General features: G+C 39.2%; 1 protein-coding gene across 4 annotated transcripts in view; it reads left to right on the forward strand.

The window, feature by feature from the left end:
- Positions 1-25,019, forward strand: part of LOC134213250 (serine-rich adhesin for platelets) — a 427,675-nt gene that overhangs the window by 388,233 nt on the left and 14,423 nt on the right. For 3 of the 4 annotated variants that reach the window (XM_062692076.1, XM_062692077.1, XM_062692075.1), the window contains 8 exons: positions 2,987-3,136; positions 3,218-4,671; positions 4,892-5,671; positions 5,795-5,935; positions 5,989-6,656; positions 6,717-6,915; positions 6,993-7,415; positions 7,485-7,611. In XM_062692076.1, the coding sequence (XP_062548060.1) occupies positions 2,987-3,136; positions 3,218-4,671; positions 4,892-5,671; positions 5,795-5,935; positions 5,989-6,656; positions 6,717-6,915; positions 6,993-7,415; positions 7,485-7,611 (3,942 nt within the window). The remainder of the gene's footprint in view (positions 1-2,986; positions 3,137-3,217; positions 4,672-4,891; positions 5,672-5,794; positions 5,936-5,988; positions 6,657-6,716; positions 6,916-6,992; positions 7,416-7,484; positions 7,612-25,019) is intronic. The other variant, XM_062692078.1, reaches the window with a different exon arrangement.

Below are 25,019 nucleotides of genomic sequence, written 5' to 3' on the forward strand. Positions count from 1 at the left end.
ACGACCTCCTGCGTATAAGGCAGAGGCGGTGGTCATATGACCACTAAGCCCCCCAATTCAATAAAGCTTACAAAACTAGCTACATTTCACAATGACTTCAAATCTCTATTCAAAACAACATGGTTTTCATGACCTTCTAACGCTTTTAAAATAAGTTTTAAAAATGTGCCTGGGGCAAAATGCTCGAACGGTGGTTTAAAATGGCTCAGGTGCATGTTAAAAAATGGCGAACGCATGGTTGTTTGTTAATGCTTTGTTAATGCATTGTTAATGTTAATGTTAATGCATTGAACGACAATTTTACGGGTGAGGTGAATAATTCGCAAATTATTAAATTTAAGTGAAAATAAAAGATTTTTTCTCAGTTTTTCTTTTTAGCTCATAATGAATTAATAACATTGAATTGTAATGGTAATATTCGTTTATAAATATCCTACAAAATATTATATGAAGGATTGGATGGCCATTTTGCCCCGTGGGTACTGTTCTCCTCTACGTGCTGAGTCTGCATTGTTTACTGTATGCATGTTCGTTGCTATGAAAACCCAAATTTATCCCCAAGTGGTGATTATGCCTTTCTCGATTCGATATGTTGGATTCGAATTAATGTTGTAAATGCTGTGCTAATTGCCTACATCTTGGCGGTTAAAATATTTGATGCAACTCTATCACGCTGCTTATAAATTACTCAATAATTGAGTAATTTTTAAGCAATTATTATGAGAGTAATGGATTGCGTCATGGCTAAATTGATTAATGACTTAAAGTGTGCATGTAAACAGCGTATTTGTTAAAAGAAAAATAGAAATATTATTCAAATCGAATGAGTTATTAGCAAACAAAAACAATAGTGTCCAACTAGGAAAGTTTCTCCGTCGAATGAAACTAGTTGCACTCGAATCGGTCAAGTCCTTCTATATGAAACGTGTTTAACAATAAAAAATTCCCGGGGCTACACACACACACACACACACACACACACACACACACACACAGTCAGACATGTGCTCAGTTTTTCGAGCTGAGTCGATTGGTATATAACACTATGGGTCTCCGAGCCTTCTATCAAAATTTGGCTTTTGGAGTGAAATTATAGCCTTCTGGTACAACTTTGTTGTACGAGAAAGGCAAAACGATAAAAAAAACAAATGTCATATCTTGTTTTTGAAGTGATTGTTAATGTTCAAAGATGGTCTAATATCCCACAAATTGAATAAGGTAAAAGATCCGTAAGTGGAGGAACTAAGCACGTTCCTACACTAATTTCTCTAGTACACCTAATCCATACTTCATTTTCCTTACCTTCAGGGTGCATCCGGAAACTCATTATCTCTATTTTATTTAAAGCATGTCATGATTACATCAAAATTATTTATTGTTACCAAAAATCAGTCCTAGGGATTATTGGTGCAGTGTTCCAAAAGTTTCGGTATTTTGTTATTCGTGTTCCTATAGTTGCTAAGGTATTATAAAAATAAAGAATTTAAAAGATACTTTACCAGTTTAAATGAAACTCCAAAGTTATTTTTATTTCCAACGTGTTATGGCATGTCAACTAATTGACCGGTGATGCGGGTTACTGCGTTTAATTTGATAATTCCCTGCAACCGTTCTACCGCAACTATAGGAATACCCACCCACGACTATCAGAACTTTTACCCTATATTGACATAAGAAGAGAGAATCCTGAACAAAATATAACCAAAATACATCGAGATAAAGAGATATCCAGATAAGGAGGTTATTGAGAAGAGGATTCGCTGCTTCCATCAGTGGTGTCGGATTTCGTGGGTGGACAAAATTAACCCACCAGCGACGTGAGAAGCTCTTGTTGACAAAAACAGTTTCACCCTTTTGAAATCTTGGTGCTGAATTATCTCTCTTTGGCTCTTATTAATTATGAAACAGAGCCCGTATAACAGCTATCAAAATTAAATGATTCGCAAATGGATGCTGGAAAGTACTCTGGCACCGCTGTTCGTCGTGTTCTTATGGTCGCTCGCCGACGGCACATGCCACTTTGCTATGCCTTGGTTACCCACGAGCAAACGATCCTATCGAAGTGAATGGTTTATGACCCACACCGCTGCCGCACGCCTCCCCAAAAGTTCCAGACCAGGCCAGGTTTGCGGTTTTGTCTCCCGCGATCGCGTGCGCTCACTCACTCATTCGCTCACTCCGCTCATCTGGGCCGGGGCCGGACGGGTGTCATGTTGCACAGTCGCCGGAGGTATGACCAAATTTGGAGTCAATCGTTTGATTACTTCTAAACTCAGATGCATCCAGAAAAAAATGAAAGATTTTTCGATGAATACATTATTTTCAAACTTCATTTTGCAAAATATAGGATTCAAAACCTTAAATATGACTACGTATGCTTGAAAATGTTCTTGGTTTGAAAAACATCATCCTATCCCGCAAAAGTTTGTTCTAGTTAGCAAATCCGGTTTTTCTTGATTCGCCAAGCTTTAGTAAGGAAGCCCCCCACTTTTCGATGGCATGCGCCTACTCACTTGAGTTGGTTCTTTCCGATCGAAGCCAAAGCCGAGGAGACTTGCATGATCGCGCGAACAAGGTGCCAGCCCCAGTCAGTTTGCAGCGCAACCATCCACCCGTTTAGATCGTCAACTTTTGATGGCGTTCAGCTGTCGCTAATGCAGCCCTGCAGGCACACTTGGTAGAATAATTAGCATCTGTTTAAGTACCTTCTCGGCGCTACGAAGTGTCGGTATTCGATGCGAGAAAGCAGAACGTGTGAGTCAGCCTGATCTGATATTGACACTAGTTTCTGCGCTTGAGCGAAACCGTTCGCCTGTTGGGTTATTTGAAGCACAATTAATTTGAAAGTTGATCCAATCTGGAGGTCTCCTAATTTTAGGTCAGTGATCTTAATTATCATAAATTGGAATTGAAAATGTCTTGCCGAGTTGGGTTGTTTTCATGCTTTCGTTAACTGGATTTTGTCCCGCATTCTTTCTTCTTCCAGCTTTCTGACCCGAGGCAAGAGCGTCTCGATCGAGGACCTATCCACAGAACGTGACGAAACCAACTTCGATGACGACGTCGAACCCACGCAGTGGAAGCGAGTCAGCAAAATCCGGCGTTCACTGCAATTCCCAAGGAAAACCGCACCGAAGTAAGTGGATGATATTTTATGTTATTTTTAGCTCTGTTTACCGCGCTCGCAATTACATCACACGTTAATCATCACCGACAGAGTCAACACACGTCCGGCAGACCTTCCAGAGAACTCCGTTAGTGTTTGGAAGATACGACAGGAATTAGAAAACGGTCGCCGACTGAATACCGCCATGAGGAACAATCACATAGACTTCGTGGCCCTGGACAATATTCTGAACAGCGTGTCGGAAATGTGTCCTTCAAAAACTGAGGCTTCTCGAACGCCCACTACTTCAAAATCTAACGGTTCGTCTTTCCTTACTGCCGAATCTTTGAAAGAAATTCGTGGTAAACTGAGGAGACTGAGCAATGAGTCCCTCTACCGGGATGATATGAGCCCTGGCGAAGACCGCAAGGAGAACGATGACTCAGTTACGATCACTGAAGTTGAAACGAGAATGGGCAATCTGCAGACAAGCAGTTCATCAGATTCGTACAAAAGTAACAGTTTGGAATCTACGAGGAAAGGATCGACCGATAGTAATTCGGATGATTGGCACTCGAGACGAAAGTCCTACGGATTTGAGAGGATGCATCCCCCATCTGGTTTCATGGCCAAAATGGATTCATCAACCGATAGTGGAATTGGAAGGTCGACCGATCTCAGCTCCAGTTGGTCCAGTGGTGGCACTGAAACCGCATCTGCTCCAAGAGGAACAATTGTTACGTTGGGTGATCAAAAGGATAAGTCAAGCAATCAAGCAATGGTAATAAAAATAACGAACGAAAGCCAGGAAAGTGCCAAGACGAATCATCGAGAAGAAGAAGTGAAACGGCACTCGATCGCTGTCGATGAAACGAGTTATGTACGAGACAGCTTGAAAACGATATTCGAGAAAAAGACTTCAGTTAGTGTGAATGGTTTTAGTCAAATCTTTCTCGATGATTTAAGTAGGAACAAGAAAAAGGTTGAGTTTTGCAAAACAGAAGTGCATTTCACCGCTGATTCTGGTCGGGTGAACATAGTTGAAACTGATGAAAAACCTCCACCAACGAATAACTTCCGTCGCAGACGGAGAACTTCAGGTGGCTCAATAGGGTCATCATACCTTCAGGCTATCAGCTCCGGAGCTCCCGTAACGCATTTTGGAGACTTAGAGAAGGGAATCAACGAGGCAGATCTTAAAGAAAATCCGGTTTATACCGCACCAAGAGTAATTACTACCACAGTTAACCCTCCAGAACCTACCCCTCGTAAGACATTGACCACTTCCGATGATAGCGATGGACAGTCTGGTGATGAGATTTCTTTGCGCGGTATTTTGAAGAATAAACCTGTTATCCCAAAACCTTACGTTCTTGGTGAGAACATGGAGAACAGTGAGAGCTTATGGGGAGTGAAACTAAGACCTGTTTCAACGGAGTTGAACTACTGGAATGGAGAATCAGATGAAAAACCTCAACCTGCAGGGGACAAGGAAGTGTCATCCAGTGGTAGCTTCTCTACCAAAATAAACCTTTCCCAGCATGAACCAACCTGGAAACCTGAAGGTAAGTTTCATTAATTATTGTTTTGTTCGTAGAATGCTTTGCATCTTCGTTTGGATGAACTATCGCAGCACCCCGTACCTATAACACAAATTTCTAATGCCTCAATTCGCACGCATAATTGGACCAACTCAGAACTAACCTTGTAATAAATTCATCTACGCTGGTCTAAATCAACCATTTTTCTCTTGCACCATGTGTCTCCCCTTGCTGCAAATTTCAGAATCCCTCGAGTCAAACCCGAAGTCAACCACCAAAATTCGTATTGATATGACAAAGCCATCCAATCACTCCGAACAAGCGCCCAATCAGCTCAAATCCACTTCGCTCATAATGCGCACAATGCGTTCGGCAAATCAGTTTGACGAAGCTATGCGAAAACTTGAAACCGCGCGACGCGAATCTCTAGACAGCAATGGTGGAGATGAACAACGCTCGGCTTTTCAGTTGATCTCAAGCACAATTACCAAGTCAAACTCTGCCAGCAGCATCTTTAAGGAAGCTCCGAAGCTTAGAGTAGCAAAATATGCAGCCTCTCTGGATGGAGATATCGACGACGATGAGTCTCGTTATCAAGTGCCGAAACCTGCGGCCAGACGTAGTTTCACTAACGAATCTCGTTTGTTGGACTTCGAGGCGTACATAAGCAAGAATAGTGTTCGACGCTCTAGTGTTGATGAGTTCTCATCGGTCAGTATGGTCTCGAGTGTCACCGCTAAACCAGTGGCAGCACCAAGGATGAAGAAGCTTGGTTCGAACGTATTGAGCCATCAATTAACACAGCTGAAACGGCTATACGATGCTGCCGAACAGTACGACAGCGATGATAGCGCTAAAGCCGACGCAGAAGTTAAACTCTATTTAGGCAATCTTGCTGGAAGCAGTATCGGCGAAGAGAAAGGAGGCAGCGAGCTGTCTGGCAGCTGGAGCCGTATCAAAGCAAAGCGAAACATTCAAAAGTTCCGAGATCAGGACATCAAGATCACCGTTAACTCGGCACCAGGTAGGTTCCCTTGAAGCACGCACCACTTTTCCTGATAGTTCATCCTTCGTCTGTACATACATATGAGAGAAAAGAAGTTTGTCAGGTTTATGCAAAACCTATAACTACTTGATCTACTTTCAGAGTTTGAAATCGTTAAGCCTTCATCAAATGGAGTTACTACAACCACAATTACCAGCGAAAAACAACCGAAAACTAGTAACATCATGTCTATTGCTCTGAAAAGTCCAACGCCAACCAAGAAACATTCAAATCCTAGTCCAGGTAAGTAATCTCCGTAAGCAAACCAAGTTCTAATGTGTAACAAACCCTTCCAGTGAAAGCAGCACAATCGCAATCGACCGAACCGCTATCCCCGCACTTCAAGCGATACATTCCGAACGCACCTAGCGATACAACGAACGGCACAGCACGAAACGAAGAACGAGCCTCACTTCGACTGTCGTCCGGTGCACGACAGCTCCGTGAGCACGAGTTATCGTTCTTCGGTGTCAACACGAGCCATGGGAACGGAAATCATGAATCGACAAAATCATCGAGCACGACCACGTCGAGCTCGCTAAAATCCGCCACGAACACTACCTTTACGCGATCGACGACCCTGACTTCGTCGTTCATCAAACGAAACTCGATCAACATGAACCCACTGTCAACGTCCACATCTGCGGCATCTACTTCATCCAACTCAACTACTAAACAACTGTCTTCAACAGCATCGACGGCGTGGCAGTTAACGAACGACAAACCTGATTTGCTGCGTCATAGTCAAAGGGCGGACGCCATCAAGAAAACTACCAGTACCTCATCGACCGCAGCCAGCCTGGAAACCAGTACTTCTACAATGTCCTCCTTAGATCCACACTATGAGAACCTAGTCAAACCGGCATTAGTGGCAAGCGTTCCATCCTACGATCGCAAACAAGATCTGAAGCGGGACGAGCAAATACTCGAAGAGCTAACACGTGCAGCTGATGAGATTCTGAATGTATGTGCTTTGGAAGTTCTCCTCCAATGATATCAATGTACGATTGTTCTAAATTTACAGGTTGTCAACAACATGTCGAATGCTGAAAGCACCGAAAGTATTCTCAACGAGCAATATCGAAACGGTTCGAGCGGTTCCGGTGTTACGCTGGGCACAATACGCGAGTGCTCCACTACTAACAAGGTCATGCGGTCTCGTGGCGTTCAGGTATCGAAGAATTTCGATGACAGCCTGAAGCGTCATCAGCGGTCCACTAGGGGTGAGTAAGAATTTCACAAATATCCACTTAATAAATCACATTTTTCCTGTATTATCTTACTCCTAACTCCATTCCAGTGTCTTCCGCTTCCTCAAACGAAAGTCTTCCTCGGCCATCTCCTACCCGATCCACCACCGCAAACTCTTCCACGCGTTCCGCCCAAATTCCGGAATCTCGCAATAGTTCATCTAATAGCGGTCGACGTAAGCTGACCAGCTCAGCGACAGAGTCGCGGCGACTCATACGAATGTGCAGTAAAGAACGCCTGCAACAATCGAATGCCAGTTCCTCGGAAGATCTGCCCAATACTACAACTGTGGAACCACCACGAAGGCCTCGTCGCACGCGGTATCACACCAGCCAATCGGGAGATAAGGTTGAAAAGGATAGTCCAAAGCTTAGCTCCACAAAGATTCAAACCGCCGACAGTCGCCGAAGCGATGAAAGGTTATCGAGCCGGTCACATCGCAGCGACCGATCATCTACAAGAACAAGTAAAGGTAAGCACTCTGTCTTAAACTCCTCATTGTGTTTCGTAATCTAACCGCCCCCACATTTGATTCACCTAGCCCACACTACCAGTGGCGGCACCCTCACTTCAAGGGACGTCATTCCAGCGACTACAGCGACGACAACAGGCGTTGAACAGCAGCACCGAATCCGCAGCAAATCCGGTGCCTCCGTTCTGCAGACTACGTACGTATTGCAATCGTTTATCGTTCCACCGCCTCGACGCCGGCGCAGGCGCGATCAAGCTTCGAAAGCTGTTGTGCGCCGGCATTCCTCACGCTTACGAAATATGCAATCTGCCAAACGTGCCAACGATGTAACTAAAAAATCGCTTTCCCGAGGACATAGCCATCTAGAACTGTGCATTTGCTCGTAAATAGTGTGTGTTGTGTGTTTTCCGGTGACTGACCTGGGGGATCCCTTCTAAGCTCTCGCTAAGTGTTTTTTAATCTTTATGTGTTTGTAATCAACTGAAAGCGGCTTTCAACAACGCGCGGCTCCTCAATCGCTAGCTTTGCTACCAAGTGGCAGATGGACATCCCCGATTGCATTGACCATTATTTGTGATTAGAAATTCTAGGTGAATGATTATTATTTTTGTAATTTTAATTTTCATTTATCGAATCATCACCATTCTTTTTGAATTAATATTCTTTGTATGTTCTGCGATGTATTGGCTTCTTTGGAAATATTTGGATAACTCCTCTGAATCAACTTTTTTGGTATACTAAGCCTTTTCGGAACCTAACCATTTCTTTTCGCAAATAAATAAGCTTGAACCTTACGTTAAGTTCTCCTGTGGTGATTCAAATTTTTATGACATTGGCAATGGTGTGAATAGGTTATTTGGAATGCATGTAAATAGAAAAAAAATAATTAAAGGAGGGACTACATTTCCCATTAACTTTTTTTCTGGACAATTAGTAAAATCAAATACTTCATTGTATGCTAGTGATATATAAAATAACCCTTCTACATTGTTCCAGAAATTTTACCGTTAACCGCTGCTCTCTTATAATGTTTGACGATGTTTGCTAAGTTTTTTTTCGATCATTGATAACAAACTGAATAGTCTGTCCAAGCATGCAGCCCAATCGCATTCTTCCTAATATACATATAATTGTCTGAATGTAAGCTGCTGGGTCTGGTTTCAATATTTTGCTTGCACTGCTAGCGTATATATCAACGATTGTATGACAAATTGCGGAATGTCATTCCACGGAATTCCATTTCGCGAAGTCCCACATTGCGGAAGCCCATAAACCCATTCCCGGAAAAACCCATTCCGCAGAAACATTAAATACACTATTGTTTTAATATAATTTGGAATACTTTTAACTACTACTATTTAAAAAAGGTAGCATACTTATAAGCATAGAATCATGCAGGAAATACACCCTTCCTTGAGTTTTAACGTTTTGGTATATTGTAAAAGAAAGTTTTGCTAGCCAAAAATGTCTCCTTTGAAATAAAAGATTGGCATGTATGATACATTTCTACAATGTTGTGTAATACTTACCCCATTCGCATTCAATAATCATTGAATTAACAACTTATTCATATGAAAAAAAAATATCATTGAACGAATGCTATCTATTGAAATCATCCTTCTTGTACATTGTTCATAAATTCATTCGCAAACATACAGCTTTTAGTAGTCCTGTGTACAAGGAAACTCGAATACTCGATCCCAGGAAAAATGTGTGCATTTTAAGAAGGCAGAGCCCCTGTTTTTGCTTCATACCGGGATGACGCGCGCATGTAAGGAAGGCAAATTCAACTATTTTTCAATATACCGGGCAAATGCGTGCAGCTCAAGAAGGCAGAACCCAGTTTTAGCCTAATACCTAATATAAAGAAGGCCAATCCAACATAAATAATACGTGCATATAAAGAAGGGCAATCCAAAAAAAAATCAATGTACTGGGCAAATGCGTGCATTAAAGTATGCAGAGCCCAGTTTTTGTCTGGTATCGAGAAAGCGCGTGTATGTAAAGAAATTCAATACAAAGATTTTCAATACACGTGGGCTTCATAGCCGTGCGGTTAGCGACGTCAATCGTCTAGACGCATGTGTGTTGTGTAAATGGTCCTGTCCGTTGTCTCATGCTAGATGTTATCGTGTTTTTTGTCCTAAGTCGGTAAATTGCATGTATGCTAAGAAGGCAAAGAGACAAAGTTTAAAGTCAGGTTCGCTTTATCACTTATATTCTGTAATGTGCCGCCCAGACAACGAGCTATATCACTTGATAGAGTAACTTGATGTAAATGTTCTTCTTCTTACATCTCATTTTCAAGGTTTCACTGGAAGTGATCCATATGACATCTAATGTTAACATTCGGTAATAAAACACTGTGAAAAACCTCGACAGCTGTACATACAAAATACGAACGAGGTGGCATTTGCAACTCAGCTAAAAAAAAATATGTCCCAACTAAATTTTCGGCAAAATGGATCATTCCGCGGTATGGAATTCCGCAAAATAATCAGTTTCCGCGCAATGTATATTCCGCAAAATTATTTTCCGGGATATGTCACATTCCGCGTAATGGGATTCCGCAAAATGGAATTCCGCGGAATGGCATTTTGCAGTTTGCAATACAACCACATCAACTGTTGGCAAAAGCATAATCTGAATAAAAAAAAATCTCCCGGAAAGCATGTTGTTTTTCCTATCTTTAGTATTTTTCAAATCTTCTTCAACATAATTTTGAGAATGCAATTTTTGATATTAAATATAAATTTTATAAATATAAATATAAATTTTAGTAGAATTGCTAATGTATTGTCAAGCGAATTGCTAATGTATTTCACTCAGACTAAGGCCGGAGTGGCATTTGCAGTACATAAAAGCCGTCTCCCGTGGAGCCCTCCTTAGCCGTGCGGTAAGACGCGTGGCTACAAAGCAAGACGATGGGTGGCTGGGTTCGATTCCCGGTGCCGGTCTAGGCAATTTTCGGATTGGAAATTGTCTCGACTTCCCTGGGCATAAAAGTATCATCGTGTTAGCCTCATGATATACGAATGCAAAAATGGTAGCCTGGCTTAGAAACCTCGCAGTTAATAACTGTGGAAGTGCTTAATGAACACTAAGCTGCGAGGCAGCTCTGTCCCAGTGTGGGGATGCAATGCCAATAAGAAGAAGAAGAAGAAGAAAAGCCGTCTCCATCCAGCAAGGTCCATGGCTGTACGTCGCCAACCACGCAGTCTACGGCAGAGGTGTTGCGAAGAATTGACGACGGTGCACACTGGGGCAGGGATTGCAGAAATCGCTCTCAATAGATAACGAACAACGATAAAAGAGAGGCTAAAACCTCTTCAAATCATAACAAGCCATGAAAACAAAACTATCGCACTTGTATACAAGTTGGGGAAAAATGATTAGGATAGGCGGCCCCCACCAAAAGGGGGTTTGATAAAACGCTTTATTCTCGCTCATTTTATGTTGGGGACCACATTTTTTACGCACAACTATGTAGAACAAGTTGAAATGCATCATCAGAACCGGTGCCCCCGCAATTGGGGCTTATTAAAAGAAATTAATCATGGGTTGTAGCCCCCCGAATCAGTTCATTATCGTAACAGCTACCGAAAAACGTCTATCACGGTATGCTTCCTATCGAGAATGTATAAATACATGATAAGTAAGAGATTTTCTCATTCTCCTTTGGATTCAAACCCTGCACTGGGGAAAACCGATTTCAAAGGTGGAAAAATTGATTACTTTCTTTACAAACAACTTACAAAAGAGATCAAGGGCTTATTCGAAAGGAAAATGTCCAAGGAATTCAGTGAGTGCTGTTTCGTGGACGTGGAGCACTTTGGTATGTAGTTATTGAGCTCTTCTTCTTCTTCTTCTTCTTCTTCTTCTTCTTGGCATTACATCCCCACACTGGGACAGAGCCGATATTGACCTCATGTTGTCTCAATATCACATAAATTACGATTCTTAATATTTCTCGTCATTTATCTGTAAGATATTGTTCTAAAATTGTGTTCATCTATTCATTGTCTGCTCACAGAATGGCATTAAACAAATTTTGCTGGTAAAATTTGGAATTTTAAAGGATGTTGGGGTCAAATAGTCATAAAAGTGTATTTTATGTTCGTAATTTGCTCGAAGTTTTAGAATTTCCATGGAAAAGCCATCGGGAAACACTTCAAAGTTTTCCCCAGAAACTCTTCAGCTTTATTTTTAGAGAAAATCCTCAAAGACACTTCTCACAGAATCCAGATTTAGAAGTGCTCGCGTTTCAAGGGCACACCACTCAATACGGAAGTAACGCGCAACTGTCATTTTTATTATTTCTATTTTTCTACGTCGCAGCATGCGTGAAATAACAAAAATGACAGTTGTGCATTGCTTCTGTAAATAGTGGTGTAGCCTTGGAAACGCGAGGACTTTTGAGTTTGTATTCCGTGAGTAGTGTTCTAAGAACATTTTCGGGAACTTTTTTTTTTAATTTCATCGGAAAAATCTTTAGAATTTCCTCGAAAACTCCTAAAAATTTCCTTGGGAAATTTTTTGGAATTTCCTCTTGCAAACTTTCTGGAATTTTATCGGAAAATTGTTTGAAAAAATCTACGGAAATGTTTTTGCAATTTTCTCGGAGAATTGTTTGGAATTTTCTCCTTCTTAAGAAAATCTTCGGAAAGCTATCTCGAAACTCTTTTGAATTACCCCAGGAAATAGTTTGCAATTTCTTCGGGAAACTCTTTTTTTTAGTTTGCAATTTCCTCGGGATATTTGGAATTTCCGCAGAAAACTGTTTCTAGTGATTTTGTTTTAAATTTCCACGGAGAAACACCTTTGTAATTAAGGGGGTTAGAAGCAGAGGGATGTAAGTGACATTTTGGTCAAAATTGAGTTGACCACAGGACAAAATGCTTTGGTTTTAAAGCTTTGCGGCAATATGTTGATACAGCTTATACGTTGTTTTGAAAAAATGTGAAAATTCACTGAAAATTAGTATTTTTTTAACTTCCATACAATTTGTATGTAGCGAAAAAATATTGAAAAACTTTGCACCCGTTTTTCTCGAAACTAACTTTTTGTCACTTACACCCCTTTGCGTTTGACCCCCTCAATTCCTCTGGAAAACTATTTGGAATTTTTCGCAAAAATATTTCGAATATCCTTGGATATTTTTAATTTTTTTCGAGGAACTCTTTATAATTTCCTCGGGGAAATGTTTGTAATTTACTCGGGTGATACTTTGATTAGATTGTCCTCAAACTTTCCTCCAACAAATATAAGAATTTTCATAGGTATTTCCACTGAAGATTCTTTGGCATTTAATGTGGTATTTTGAGGAATTTTCATTTTACGCATAAATGAACCATGTTGCTTTTGACGAAAAAAAACTCAAACTCGAGTAAATTTATCCCACTGAAAAAAAATGAAGTTGTAGTTTCATGATAAGAACGATACAAATCTCTATATATAAAAATGTGTTTGCATTTCCTTTGAGGCAATATAACTCACGAACGCATGGACCGATTTACAAGATTTTCTCACTAATCCATTCGTCTTGAGGTCAGTTGTGTTTATATATACAAAAAGTTTGCTAAATTGGCGGGGAAATTTGAAAAATGTCAAAATAAAATATTGGGGCGAGTTGGTGGAAAACCCAATGCGGTTGCACAAAAAAATGATCTAGAGTGCGGCGCTGCAATGTACTCAACAATAGACAGTTAGTATGCAAAATAATACAATCCCGAGCAAGGTCGGGTACGTTTAACTAAATAACAATTCATTCCGTACACACACTCTTCATCATGATGCAGCAATTGTACTCACGCTCCTCTAATGTGAACGTGTACTATACACATGTGGAAGTGTTGGCTTGACAAATGAATTGTGAGTGATTCGACTATGCGTCCATTTTGGGAATCTCGGGCTCATTCAGTAGCCGCAAAGTTGTACAGGCCGACGGAGGTCCTTCGTAGCTTAGTTGGTTAAAGCCCCAGTCTAGCATACTGAGGGTAATGAACAGGTTCGAGCCCCATCGAAGGGAAAGTGGTTGCCTCCAATACATTTTCAAATAATAATCTTCCACATGTACATTTTCACATCTAAGTTTTCAGAACATTGTAAATTAATGTCCAAGTCTAATACCCGGAACATAGGCAATTAACTTTGATTGAACTGAATAATTAATTATTAAAATTATTTAATTTTATTAAATACTAGCGAAAAACACCCAGCTTTGCCCTATGTTGCAAATGTCACATACCGAACTATTTGCAGCATCGAACTATAGATCAATTTCCATGCGATTGTTTTGCTTTCCTCGATAGCTGACCCAAAATTGAATTCTAATGGTTTTTCTACGTTTCTCGTTACATTCACTCACATTTTGTATATATATACCTTGCTGTCCCCAAAACGAATCGATCAGGGAAGAAATCTTACAAATCGATCATCCCCTTCGTGAGTTAAATCGTCAGGAAGGAAAACTCAACTCATTTTTATTCATCCATCGCTCATCCAATAATTCCATAAAATTTATGAAATATTTGCATTACATGCATGGATGAATGATGGATGGATGAAAATGAGTTGAGTTTTCCTTCCTGGCGATTTATTAAGCGTTCATATCTCTGGCGTAGGGACACGGCAGGTATGTTCGTCCATCGTCGTAGGGGCTAAAACCAACGAAAGCAACATACAATTGCTAGAACACCACTATAGCAGAACGTTTCTCCTGGGCTTACGATTTGGTACGTATGAGTTTTACAAAAAAGCGTTTCTTTTATTGGTTTTCGAGACTATGACGAACAGACGAAAATACCTGCCGTGTCCCTATTCTAGATAGATAATAGCTGCCTCCCCTTGGCGAGCCTACGCCTAATGGAGTACCATTGCCAGCTGCATAAGCCATCTTCGGAGTTATCTTCTTCTTCAATAGCTCTGCATTCCAACTGGAACTTGGCCTGCTTTTAAACTTAGTATTCTATTAGAATTTCCTCAGTAATTAATTTAAAGCTTTTCTATGCCGCCATTGCATGAGTATGTGTCTAGTGTGGCAAGTACAATGGATACACTATGCCCAGGGCGTCGAGCAAGTTTCCGACCTGAAAACATTCTAGACCAGACTGAGAATCGAACTCGCCATCTCCGGATTGTAAATCCTACGCCTTTGTTCACAAGGCTACTGGAGACCCAGAAATTATCTACTCTCTATATTTTAACATTCTCTTAACGCTCGTTTGAAATTGGTATCCAGTTCATCAAAGTCTTCCGTGTATTATAAGAATAATTGAATTTAATTTATATTTTCAAGTTGGCTTTCTCTGTCTAATTTAATTAAGATGGTTAGTTTGGTATAAGCCGACGTTCCGGTACCGTGTATTAAACCTTTTTCAAAGGATAAGCTGTCGTCCGACTCTCATTGCATACAGAATGAATGCCTTAATTGGGTAATTGGAGCTTCTTGTAGTTGCATTAAACTTTTGAGAGCCAGAGATGAGCCAACCGTGGGCTAAAAATCTCTTGTTTTTTTTTATGATAATGCCGATGATCAATTAGGACAATTTATTGTTTTACTTAATAATGTACCGTCGTTCGGGGTGACATTGGGCCTAGGGGGGTAAGATTGGGCCAAAAACGAACTCCTAATATCTCAGAAACTGTTACGAATTTTGATTAAAACTTCAAACGGTTCGAAATTATAGTAAAATCCACGTCTAGGCAATCACAAAACAAATTCCAAGAACTAATTGTGCTCGTACCATAATGCTTGGAATTTGAATGTAAAACTATTGATCGAATGAACCCGTTTTAAAATAGTGTCAGTAATGTCCCACAAATCTATTACATAACTAGTTTTTAGATCGATGGATACCTGGTTATCATGTTACGATAATCTGTTGTTGTTTTATCGAATTTCATGAATATTTATATAGCGGTTCTGTTTTTTTCGTAGCAACGAGCAATGCACGCTGAAAAGGGGTGAGATTGGGCCAAGCCTTTGGTTGATTTGCCATACATAGTTGGTAAGAGCCGTAATGTAGGGAATTATTTTTAATGAACGATTGAATCGTTGCATCGTCACCGTTGAACTTTATTGTACTTGGCCCAATGTCGCCCCCTGTGAGTGGTGAGAATGGGCCAATTTTAAACAACATATAACTTTGAAGAATTTCCCTCGTTTATTATTTTTTCCCCACACAGTGATAAATTCATTGTTCAAGCTTGTACCAAACTAATTAAAACTTGATTCCATTGTTAGCTACTAGAACTTTGTAACATTTATTTGGAGCATACCACATTTTGGCCCAATGACACCCCCGTTGGCGGTACCTAAATGTTCTAAATGATGCTAATAAGCATAAATTACAAAGAAACCCCAGACGGAGTATGAAACTTAGTATATACATAATTCTGGAAATTTCTTGAAAAAGCAATGTTCATGCAAAAAAATTTTAGGCTTTAAAAATCAATCATTGATTGGAAAAGCTTGAAATGCACAAAATTCTGGTAGTGCGTATGACATAGAGAAGCTTGCATTTGAAAAATCAACATTAAATTTTGAATACACCCAATATTTATTTTTACACGGTTGGTATTTTTTAATTTCCCGGTTAACCTGATCTTTCACAGCTTTCTAAATACCACCTGAATTTTCTTTGATTTTTTGTGCATTTGTTCATGGGGTTAACTCATAGTTTCATTAACATTAAAGGTTTTAATCGACTAAAACCCACCCGTGTAAAAAAAATTGGGTGTAATAATAATGCTTTTTAAATTCGTAAAAGGGTTTTAGAACTAAGGACTGTATATTCCTGCGCTATGAAAAAAAATTGCAGTGTTCCAGAAAAAAACACTCAAATTCCTTATTCAATGTAGGTTTAAAAATTGTTTTAAAATAACGATTGAAATTGTATTCCAAAACAAATCTCAACCATTTCAGGACGGATGGGTCATATATGCTCAGCGTTTTAGATTGTGTAAAATCACAGAATAGCTCTGGCCACCATTTTCTCAGCAAAACTGTTCGTCAGATTGTTGGTTTGACAGAAAAAATATCGAAGGACTTGCAAGTTTGACTAAACTCTGAAATCCCAGATATCCGAAACCTTGGGAAAATTTCGCTTCTAAAAGCATATGATCCTAATTTCCATTAACATAAGATCCAAGGTCCTAGGCCCAAAAATGATCTTTAGTCAGCATCAAGATGCAAATGGCAACGAGGTTCACTCGCAAACTTTTTTGCTGAGCCTTAGAAGCACTGGATCAAATAGTTCAAACATTTTTAAATGTAAGACGTTTTTGATAACCTAAAAGAACTGTAAAAGCTTGTATCAATAATGATTGGAATAATATCAACTCAATGGGCCTACTGGGATATCATATCATACATCATTCGTAAGTTGATTCATTGAATAAACCTAATGTTTCGAGCTTCAAAAAGGGTATATAATGCATTAATTCCTCTATGAGTCGCTAATGAAAGGACCATTGACTCAAGCATATTCCAGATGGGGAATAGAAGTTCCTTGGATTTTTTTGGAAAGAACCATTAGAGTAACCGAGAAAATATTTTTAGTGTGGCACCATTTGCTTCAACGAGTCGATATCGAGTCTTAGAACATCGATTCATGGAAGGTCTATTGTCGCTTGTGAAAGTAATAAAGCTTGATCCACTTAGTATTTGGCCGCATGAAATGTGACATTTCTTTGCCGAAAAATTACATACAAAAGTGATTTAGGTTCTGTTATGCAGAGAATTTAGTAAACTAAAATATTGGAAAATTATTCATCGGCATTTCGGATGAATTCTCGGACTTTTATTACAATACCACTCATCATTTTTTGCACAGTAGAACGGTCAACTTGATCTCCCATTTTCACACAATTTCTCCATATTAGATGATTTTCTGATGGTTTTGCACAATTTCTTAAGTATACCTCTGATAATTGCATAATATTTGTCGATGGGATGAAATTTTAGGCATTTTATTGGGTTGATAGTTTTTTCAATAACGTCAATATCATTCGGTTCATACCATTCCATTACATCCCGTCTGTAATGGCAGCTTGCTAAGTCAGGCCAAAGCATCACCGGACAGTCGTGTAATTGAATGAATGGCAAAAATCGTTCTGAAGAAACTCCTCCTTGTATATTTGCCCATTAATGATCGCTCCAATGATAAAATCTTTAGTTTTATTTTCACAACTGCAGATGCTTCGCCATACCATCAATTTATGGACAATCTTGCCTGCATAGACAAATTTGAATTTCCTGGGGCATCATCCTTCCTTTTAGCAAGGTAAAACTTGTGTCCCGGACCAGACCATTTTAATATTTATTTCATCGTCCATCAAAATACATCAATTGTATTTCGTCAGAACTTGCTCATACAGCATTCTTGCGCGACATTTGGCAACCAGGTTCTGTTTCAGGGTCCTATTGGGATGTTCATCTAGTCACTGGTGGATGTGTAGACGCACGTCTAGTAGCCAGACGATCAGTGGGTCCAAGGCGAGGCGAGGATCCACAGGAGTGGATCCGAAGGAGTTCCCAATGACATTACGATGGTGAGTAAGCGGGTGGCACCGCCCTCTGCCAATATAGGAATCCGCTGGGTCACCATACTCGTCTAATCGGAGTGTCGATGAACGTCAACAACATGGACACAACGGCCAGTGACTAGGGCCAGTCACGACAGTCCTGAAAGGGTTAAAAACTAAAATATAACAAAAAATCAATAATACCACAAGGAACCCAAAATATATTAAAGACTGAAGATTTAAAATGAAAACTAGCTTCCTAAGCGAAAATGCATAATTCAGGCAAATGGAATCAAGGACATTGTGTTACGGTTCTGATTAGAATCATAGAATCTTGACACAATGAAGAAAGTTTTGAAATTCTAAATAAAACTTGTATGCCCTTAGAAAATCCTTATACCTTAAGAATTCCCAGTTCCTCCAGAGCTACGGAAGGTTCTAAATACTTGTAGGAATGTATAGGGAAATTTCGGAAAATTCTAATAAATTTATTATTTGGTATCCTGATGCATCGCAGGGGTGTGCGAGTTCTAAATATCCTAATACCGCCATCGGGGGTGACAATGGGGCTGGGGGATGAGAATGGGTCATCACTCTCACCGGCAGTCTAGAGGTCGTACAGCAAAATCATTCAAAAAGGTCTCTTATATTTTAGTTTTCTTGCCCTCAGATATGTTCAATCTGCCTGGCCCATTCTCACCCCCATTTGACCCATTGTCACCCCCGACGACGGTACCTGATACACATTACAACATGATAACATTATAAAAAATTTCGAATTCAAGACAATTTATAATCTCCATGGTGCGTTCAGTTTGATTTTGAATCAGTTTAAATTACAGTTTATGTCCATCTTCAAAATTCAGCGTGTTAACCTTGACAATATATTTTTAGTAAAATAAGGTTTTTTATTTTATTGCACTTGAAAAAAATAACCACATGGTCATAAGGTGGGTTCGCCAAATTACCACAATAAACCACATGGGGGGAGGGGTTGTTTAAATATCTTCAAAAATATAACCACGGTGTTTCTGGATGGCCCCTTATCAACAAGACACAAGCGCAGCGAACCTGCAGCAATTGCTTCCATATGATATGGAAAATATTGAAATGTAATTCACACCTGCTTAAATGGTCTTATGTTGGTTTTCTAATGTCAAGCACATAAGGATTGGTAACCTCTTTATTATGGGATAGATAAAATACTAATGAAGGGCTATGACACGTCTTTGGTTACGATAGGGCGTATTGCCCAAGCACTTTTTGAAATCAATTTTTTACGACTTTTCAAAAAGCCTAATTACTGGCTACCAAATAACACAAAGTTTGCATAAATTGCATTGAAAAGTAAAAAGTTTTCATAGGTATTGCTACACAAGATAAATACTTATGCAATGGCGGGCAAAGAAAAGCTTTCTATTAATAACTGGGGAAACGCTAATAGATTTTTTTCTTCTTATTGGCATTACATACCACCCAAAAATTTCCTAGGCTGGACCGGGAATCGAACCCAGCCATCTTCATCATGGTCTTGCTTTATAGCCGCGCATCTTCCCGCACGGCTAAGGAAGGCATATATAATACTAAGTTGAAAAACAGGCCAAGTTCCAGCTGGAATATAGAGCCATAGAAGAGAAGAAGCATTTGAAAACAACTTTTTGATACGAGAAAGAAAAGAAATGTTTGTCGGAATACCATTTGGACTGTTCCATCACTTTGCGATCATTATCTTGTCTTCAACTCTAGGAGATAAAGCTGTCAGAAAAGTGTTCAACCGATTCTATTAAACAGTCCTTCAGCAAAAAAAAATCTATTCCAATTGATGGACCCCTCATCGCCGATTGCAGTCTTATCAGCGCTGGAAACAGATGTATAAACTGTAGCTCGTACTGAAACGCCAACTCATCCGTGTCTTGATGCGGATGTCGTATGCCCTTTGAACAGCTGTTTCGACTGCCAATCTATGGAGCGCTAGTCATAGCAGAGGACTTACTTGCCATCACTCGCCATCGCTGTAAACCTTTCCCTTTCTTTTGCGTTTTGCTTCCATACTTTTGCAACTAAAAAGTAAAGGCAGATCCTAGATGAAGATCTTCCGTTTAATATTCCGATCGGCAAGTGCATTATATGCATAAGCCACCCGGCGCAATTAATCTGAATCGAAACACATTTCGCCACATGTGAGACGCGATAAGCATGGCAAAATAATTGTACCCAGCTGATGCAAAACGTACGGGGCCGGTTGAAATCGACCGATTTTCTTACTGCGTACTTAGTTTATTGCACAGAAATGGTGCCTTTTTGTGAACTCTGTCTGTTCTGAAGCAGTATGTTCCGGTCGGGTTACGATGATTGTGATTAACCCCCGGCGCTCCGACTGGTTAGAAGTTGTGCGAAGTTCCAGTCTTATCTGGTATAGGTAGAACAAATGTGCAGCAAAAAGTCACATGCATGCGACGTGATAGGTTGCATAACGTATAGGTAATCGAGCTTGTCCTGGATGGGTTTTCTGCATCGAGCCCAAAAATGCCTGCGAAATGATGCACAAAATTTATAGCATTCGATCTACTGAACCGACAACTTGTTGTCACAAAATAAACGCTAAAGAGGGCTAGTTTTAAGAAATAATACCTTGCGATTTATTTGATTACTTATATATGGATAAATTACAAAGCAACATATCTTTCTTCTCGTATAAATCTTCTTCATATTGGCATTACATCCCCCACTGGGACATTGCCGCCTCCCTGATCACTTTCACAGTTATTATCTGCGAGGTTTCTAAGCCAAGTTACCATTTTTGCATTCGTATATAGACAATACCATTCACAATACATCACGGCATGGAGACGCATGGTTGCGTGTTTGTATGATGAATCCATAACTTTTATTTTTTTTAAATTCTATCTCCAGCTTTTTGATATGTCTTCCAAAATTGAAAGATCAATCAAATTACAATATAAATCAAGAAGTAGCACATAGGAGTATGCAGTGTGATAGCCAAAATGGTGATGGTCAAAACTAAACATACCATTGTATCATCTGTAAATAAGTTTAATAAACAAAAAATGTATTTTTTTGTTTTTATGCTCTCTGAATTCACCTAGCAGTGAAGTATGACCACTGACGACGTTAATCATTGTTGTTTGATAGAGCACTACTTGGCGCAAGAACGCTGCCTTTGAGAACTACAGCGTGCTTGTGGTAAGTGGTGCCCACCTCTGGCTCCGCCACTGAGTATGATCTTTCTTATGTTAATCTTCCTTCTTTGATTATTACTTGCTAAATTTTCCAAATAGATATACTATGTTTGTTTACTTCAACTACATACATTTGTCATTGGATAGTATTAAAGCCCCTAGATAAGGTTTTGTATTATCAAATGGAGCAGATGCAATAAATACGAAATGCAAATAAATCGCTTTATTTCTTACTGACCTTTTCTAAACTTGTTTTCGTATGCTTTATTATAGATTGGTGTGTTTATCAAGTTCTTACTACTCGTTGAAAGCGTAACGTAATGTGAACTTTGTCGCTCAAAACCATGATTTAGTCTAGCTATTTAAGATTTTTTTTCGCTTGGGAGGGATTGTAACCTAATCAAAAGCTTTATTTTGTAAAACTTTGCTTTATTTTGTATTTAAAAATTAATATCATAATTTTGGATCTCCTGAAAACCGTTTTTGATCGAATCATGCTTCATTGCTTGATGGATTTGACGAAAAACACGATAAGATGTGAATATTTTTGATAAATTGTGATAAAACAAGCATTGAAATGATGGTGAAGTTTTGACAGCTATCATTGCTTACAAGTAACTAAACAATATTGTTTCAAAAATTCAAGGGTAAATTAGTAACACTATTTGAGAGTACACAAACGAACGAAAAATAATTCAGTTTTCCTTACACCTCGGAAAAATATTCCGCCGGATTTTGATCCCCGTGAATTTTAAATGGGGCAGGGATTTTTTTTCCGCGCCCAAATCCCGAAAACATCGCATATGCAAAAACACATGGGGAAAAAATCCGCGAACCAAATTCCCGAGGTGTGAGCCTTTAGTTTCTGATTTGACGTTTCTGGAGGTCAACTGCACCCACCGTTCGAGCATTTAGATCAATGTGGTATATAAGAAGGCTCGAATTCACTTAATCAGCACCTTCTTATATGCCACATTGGTCAGAATGCTCGGAGCGGTGGGTGCAGTTGACCTCCAGAAACGTCAAATTAGAGGCTAACCCGCAGGCTAGCTGGCGGCCATTACCACTCGCGGAAAACTGAATATGGAAAATTTTGACCAGGATTTGGGCTGAAATTCTCCTCAATGAGTCGTTGAAGGAACTCCCAATTAATATAATAAATATTTTTTGATAATGTGATTTTTATTACATTAATAAATAAATAAATATTTTTTGGTAATGTGATTTTTTATTATATTTATTATCTACTAGTTGACCCAGCAGACGTTGTTCTGCATAGTAGGCGTAAATGCGCATTGTAAACTGCCTATGTGAAAATTCCATACGAATCCTAATTTCAGTTTTTCATGATTTACTCGACTTTTCTTGTCACTTTCACAGGAGTAAATATCATATAAACCCGTCGGAAACTATAACGAATGTTTCTGCTGAAGAAATGAGAAAATCCATCCAGCCGTTTTCGAGTTATGCGGATACGAACACAGACCATTTCATTTTTATATATAAGAAGAAGATTAAGAAATAGACATTTCATGATGTATCCATCTAGAATCAAACAGAATCAAAATGTTAATGATAACACAGCTCAACAAGATTTTGTCCCTAACACCAAATAATGTGTCCCTAGTAGATTTTTGCTCGCTGAATCCGAATCTGACTTCAGATTTTCTCTAACACGTCGAGATTTTGAGATATACCTCAATACATTTCGTAAAATCAATGATTTTGAGCATTTTAGAAAAGCCATCGTTAACCCTATAGAAAGAATTACTAGTCAATCAAGGTCCAAAATAGATCATAAGCATCTAATCTTTCGAAATGTGGTGCATTTTGAACAAGTTAAACATAATAAGTGTGATTTATCTACAATTTTAGTAAGTGAGTAAAATATGTTTTATGCAAGCTACCTTCGAAGACTTGTATACAAGCCAGGTTATTTTCTGTGAACGATTTTGAGAGGAAAGTAACGAGAATTCAATATAATAGTTTGCCCAAGCAAAAAAATAATATGTTTTATAGAAGTAAGTTCTATTGAATGTAAATATGATATTGTATTTCCTCTGGCGCGATAAATTTTCAATAAGTGCTCAAGTGATATGGTGCATTTACTATCAATTGAAGCTCCTTTATTATGTTTTTTTCGAATAAAGCAAGTACGAGAACTGTTCGCAGTTCTGTTTATTTTGATTATTCCTGCTATTTATGATCATTTCAATATTCCTATGGTAGAAATTTAGACCGAAAATTATCAATTAGCAAAATCAATCAACGAATCGATAAGTTGCATTCGATCGTTCTTGTGTATGATTGCATACAAACTGAAGAGATGTTGACGGCTACGCAACAGAAACTGGAAACGTCAACAACCTACTTGTGCGTGGGGACTTTTTATTTGATTCGCGTTGAAAATGTGCATGGATGTTGCAATTATTCCAATGCAATTTCTTTTATCTATGGTCAGTTTATAACAGTGAAACGGGAAAAAGTTCACTAGTTTTATCAAGCTTGGTTATGTGCTAAGACGCAAAGTAATGCGCCAGAAAAAAAAAAACACGAGGGCTCCGCTCCACTTGTGTGCTGTCACTGGCGGAGACAGAGGTGGGGCACCACACGATGCAATCACACCATTGTTCTTATAGGCTATTGTTCTTGCGCCAAGTGGTGCCCCACCAAATAAAGGTTCCCCCAAACACACGCGACACGATAGTCGCGACGCGATTCTATCGCTTGGCGACAGCGATTCTGTCGCTGTTGGTATGGAAGCGTAAATAGAGTATTGCCTGCAGCGACCCAACGATAGAACCGCGGCGACTAGTTGTCGCCGTCGCGGCGATGAAATCGCTTAGGTTTGGGGGAACCTTAACAATAGCTGGCGACGCCAGTGTGTGCTGTTCAACATGTTACAGTTACCCGAGCGTACACTCTGAAAAATCTTCACGTCATTTTTACCTGAAAACAAATGTGGTTCTCATCCACCATACTTTTCACGTAAGAGTAACCTGAATGACAAGTAACCTGAACAAAATTTAGTTTCCTTGAGTTACGTGATTTATCCGGTGATTCTGACTGGATCTTCCAGTACTAATGACGTGAAGCTTGAAAGAAGTTACGTGTTTGATCAGGTGAACCTGACGTGATTTGTACGTACTGATTACGTGAAATTTTAGTGAAAACTACAAAACATTAGACAACTTTTCATATAGTAATCCTTAACCGATTTTCTCGCAACAAGTTGCATTCGAAAGGTGGTAAGGGCTTGTAGATCACTATTGAATTTTTATTTAAATTATTAAAAAAAGAATGTGAGAATACCATTGAACGTGGAACGAAGTGAATGCATGTTTGCATGATACGAAGATATAATAAATTTATTTTTTACTGCATATCAACGGCACATATTTGGTCAACCTAGTGTACCTACTGAGCCGATTGTGCGTTTTTTTTTTTTTTTTCTGCCAGTGTGAAAGATAAACACTATATGCTTTGAAATGTATTGCAATATAGTGAATTTGGGATGAATTCAAAAATGAAGAGGGACAGCCCATAAAAGGGAATCTTTTTCGCGTTGTTGATGCATTGATACAGGATGGTCATTGCGCTTTGGAGTTATGACAGAAACACTGTTGAAGAAAAAACAAAGCTATCGGCGGATGTTGAATGAACTTTATCAGATTTGTTAAGAAATTATGCCAATGAGAAATGCTGAGAATTTTAAAACCAGTTTCTTGCTCGAAAATTGCTAATATTGTGGCTGTTAATTAACCAAAAAGTAGTGGAACCTAGACTATAAATTTTATACTAATGCGACCAAAAAACTGTAGCTCTAGACATCCATGCAGCTTCCTTTTCTTTCACATTATTTTTCAACGAATCTAAT

The sequence above is a fragment of the Armigeres subalbatus genome, chromosome 2 (genome assembly GCF_024139115.2).
Source record: "Armigeres subalbatus isolate Guangzhou_Male chromosome 2, GZ_Asu_2, whole genome shotgun sequence".
Lineage (NCBI taxonomy): Eukaryota > Metazoa > Arthropoda > Insecta > Diptera > Culicidae > Armigeres > Armigeres subalbatus.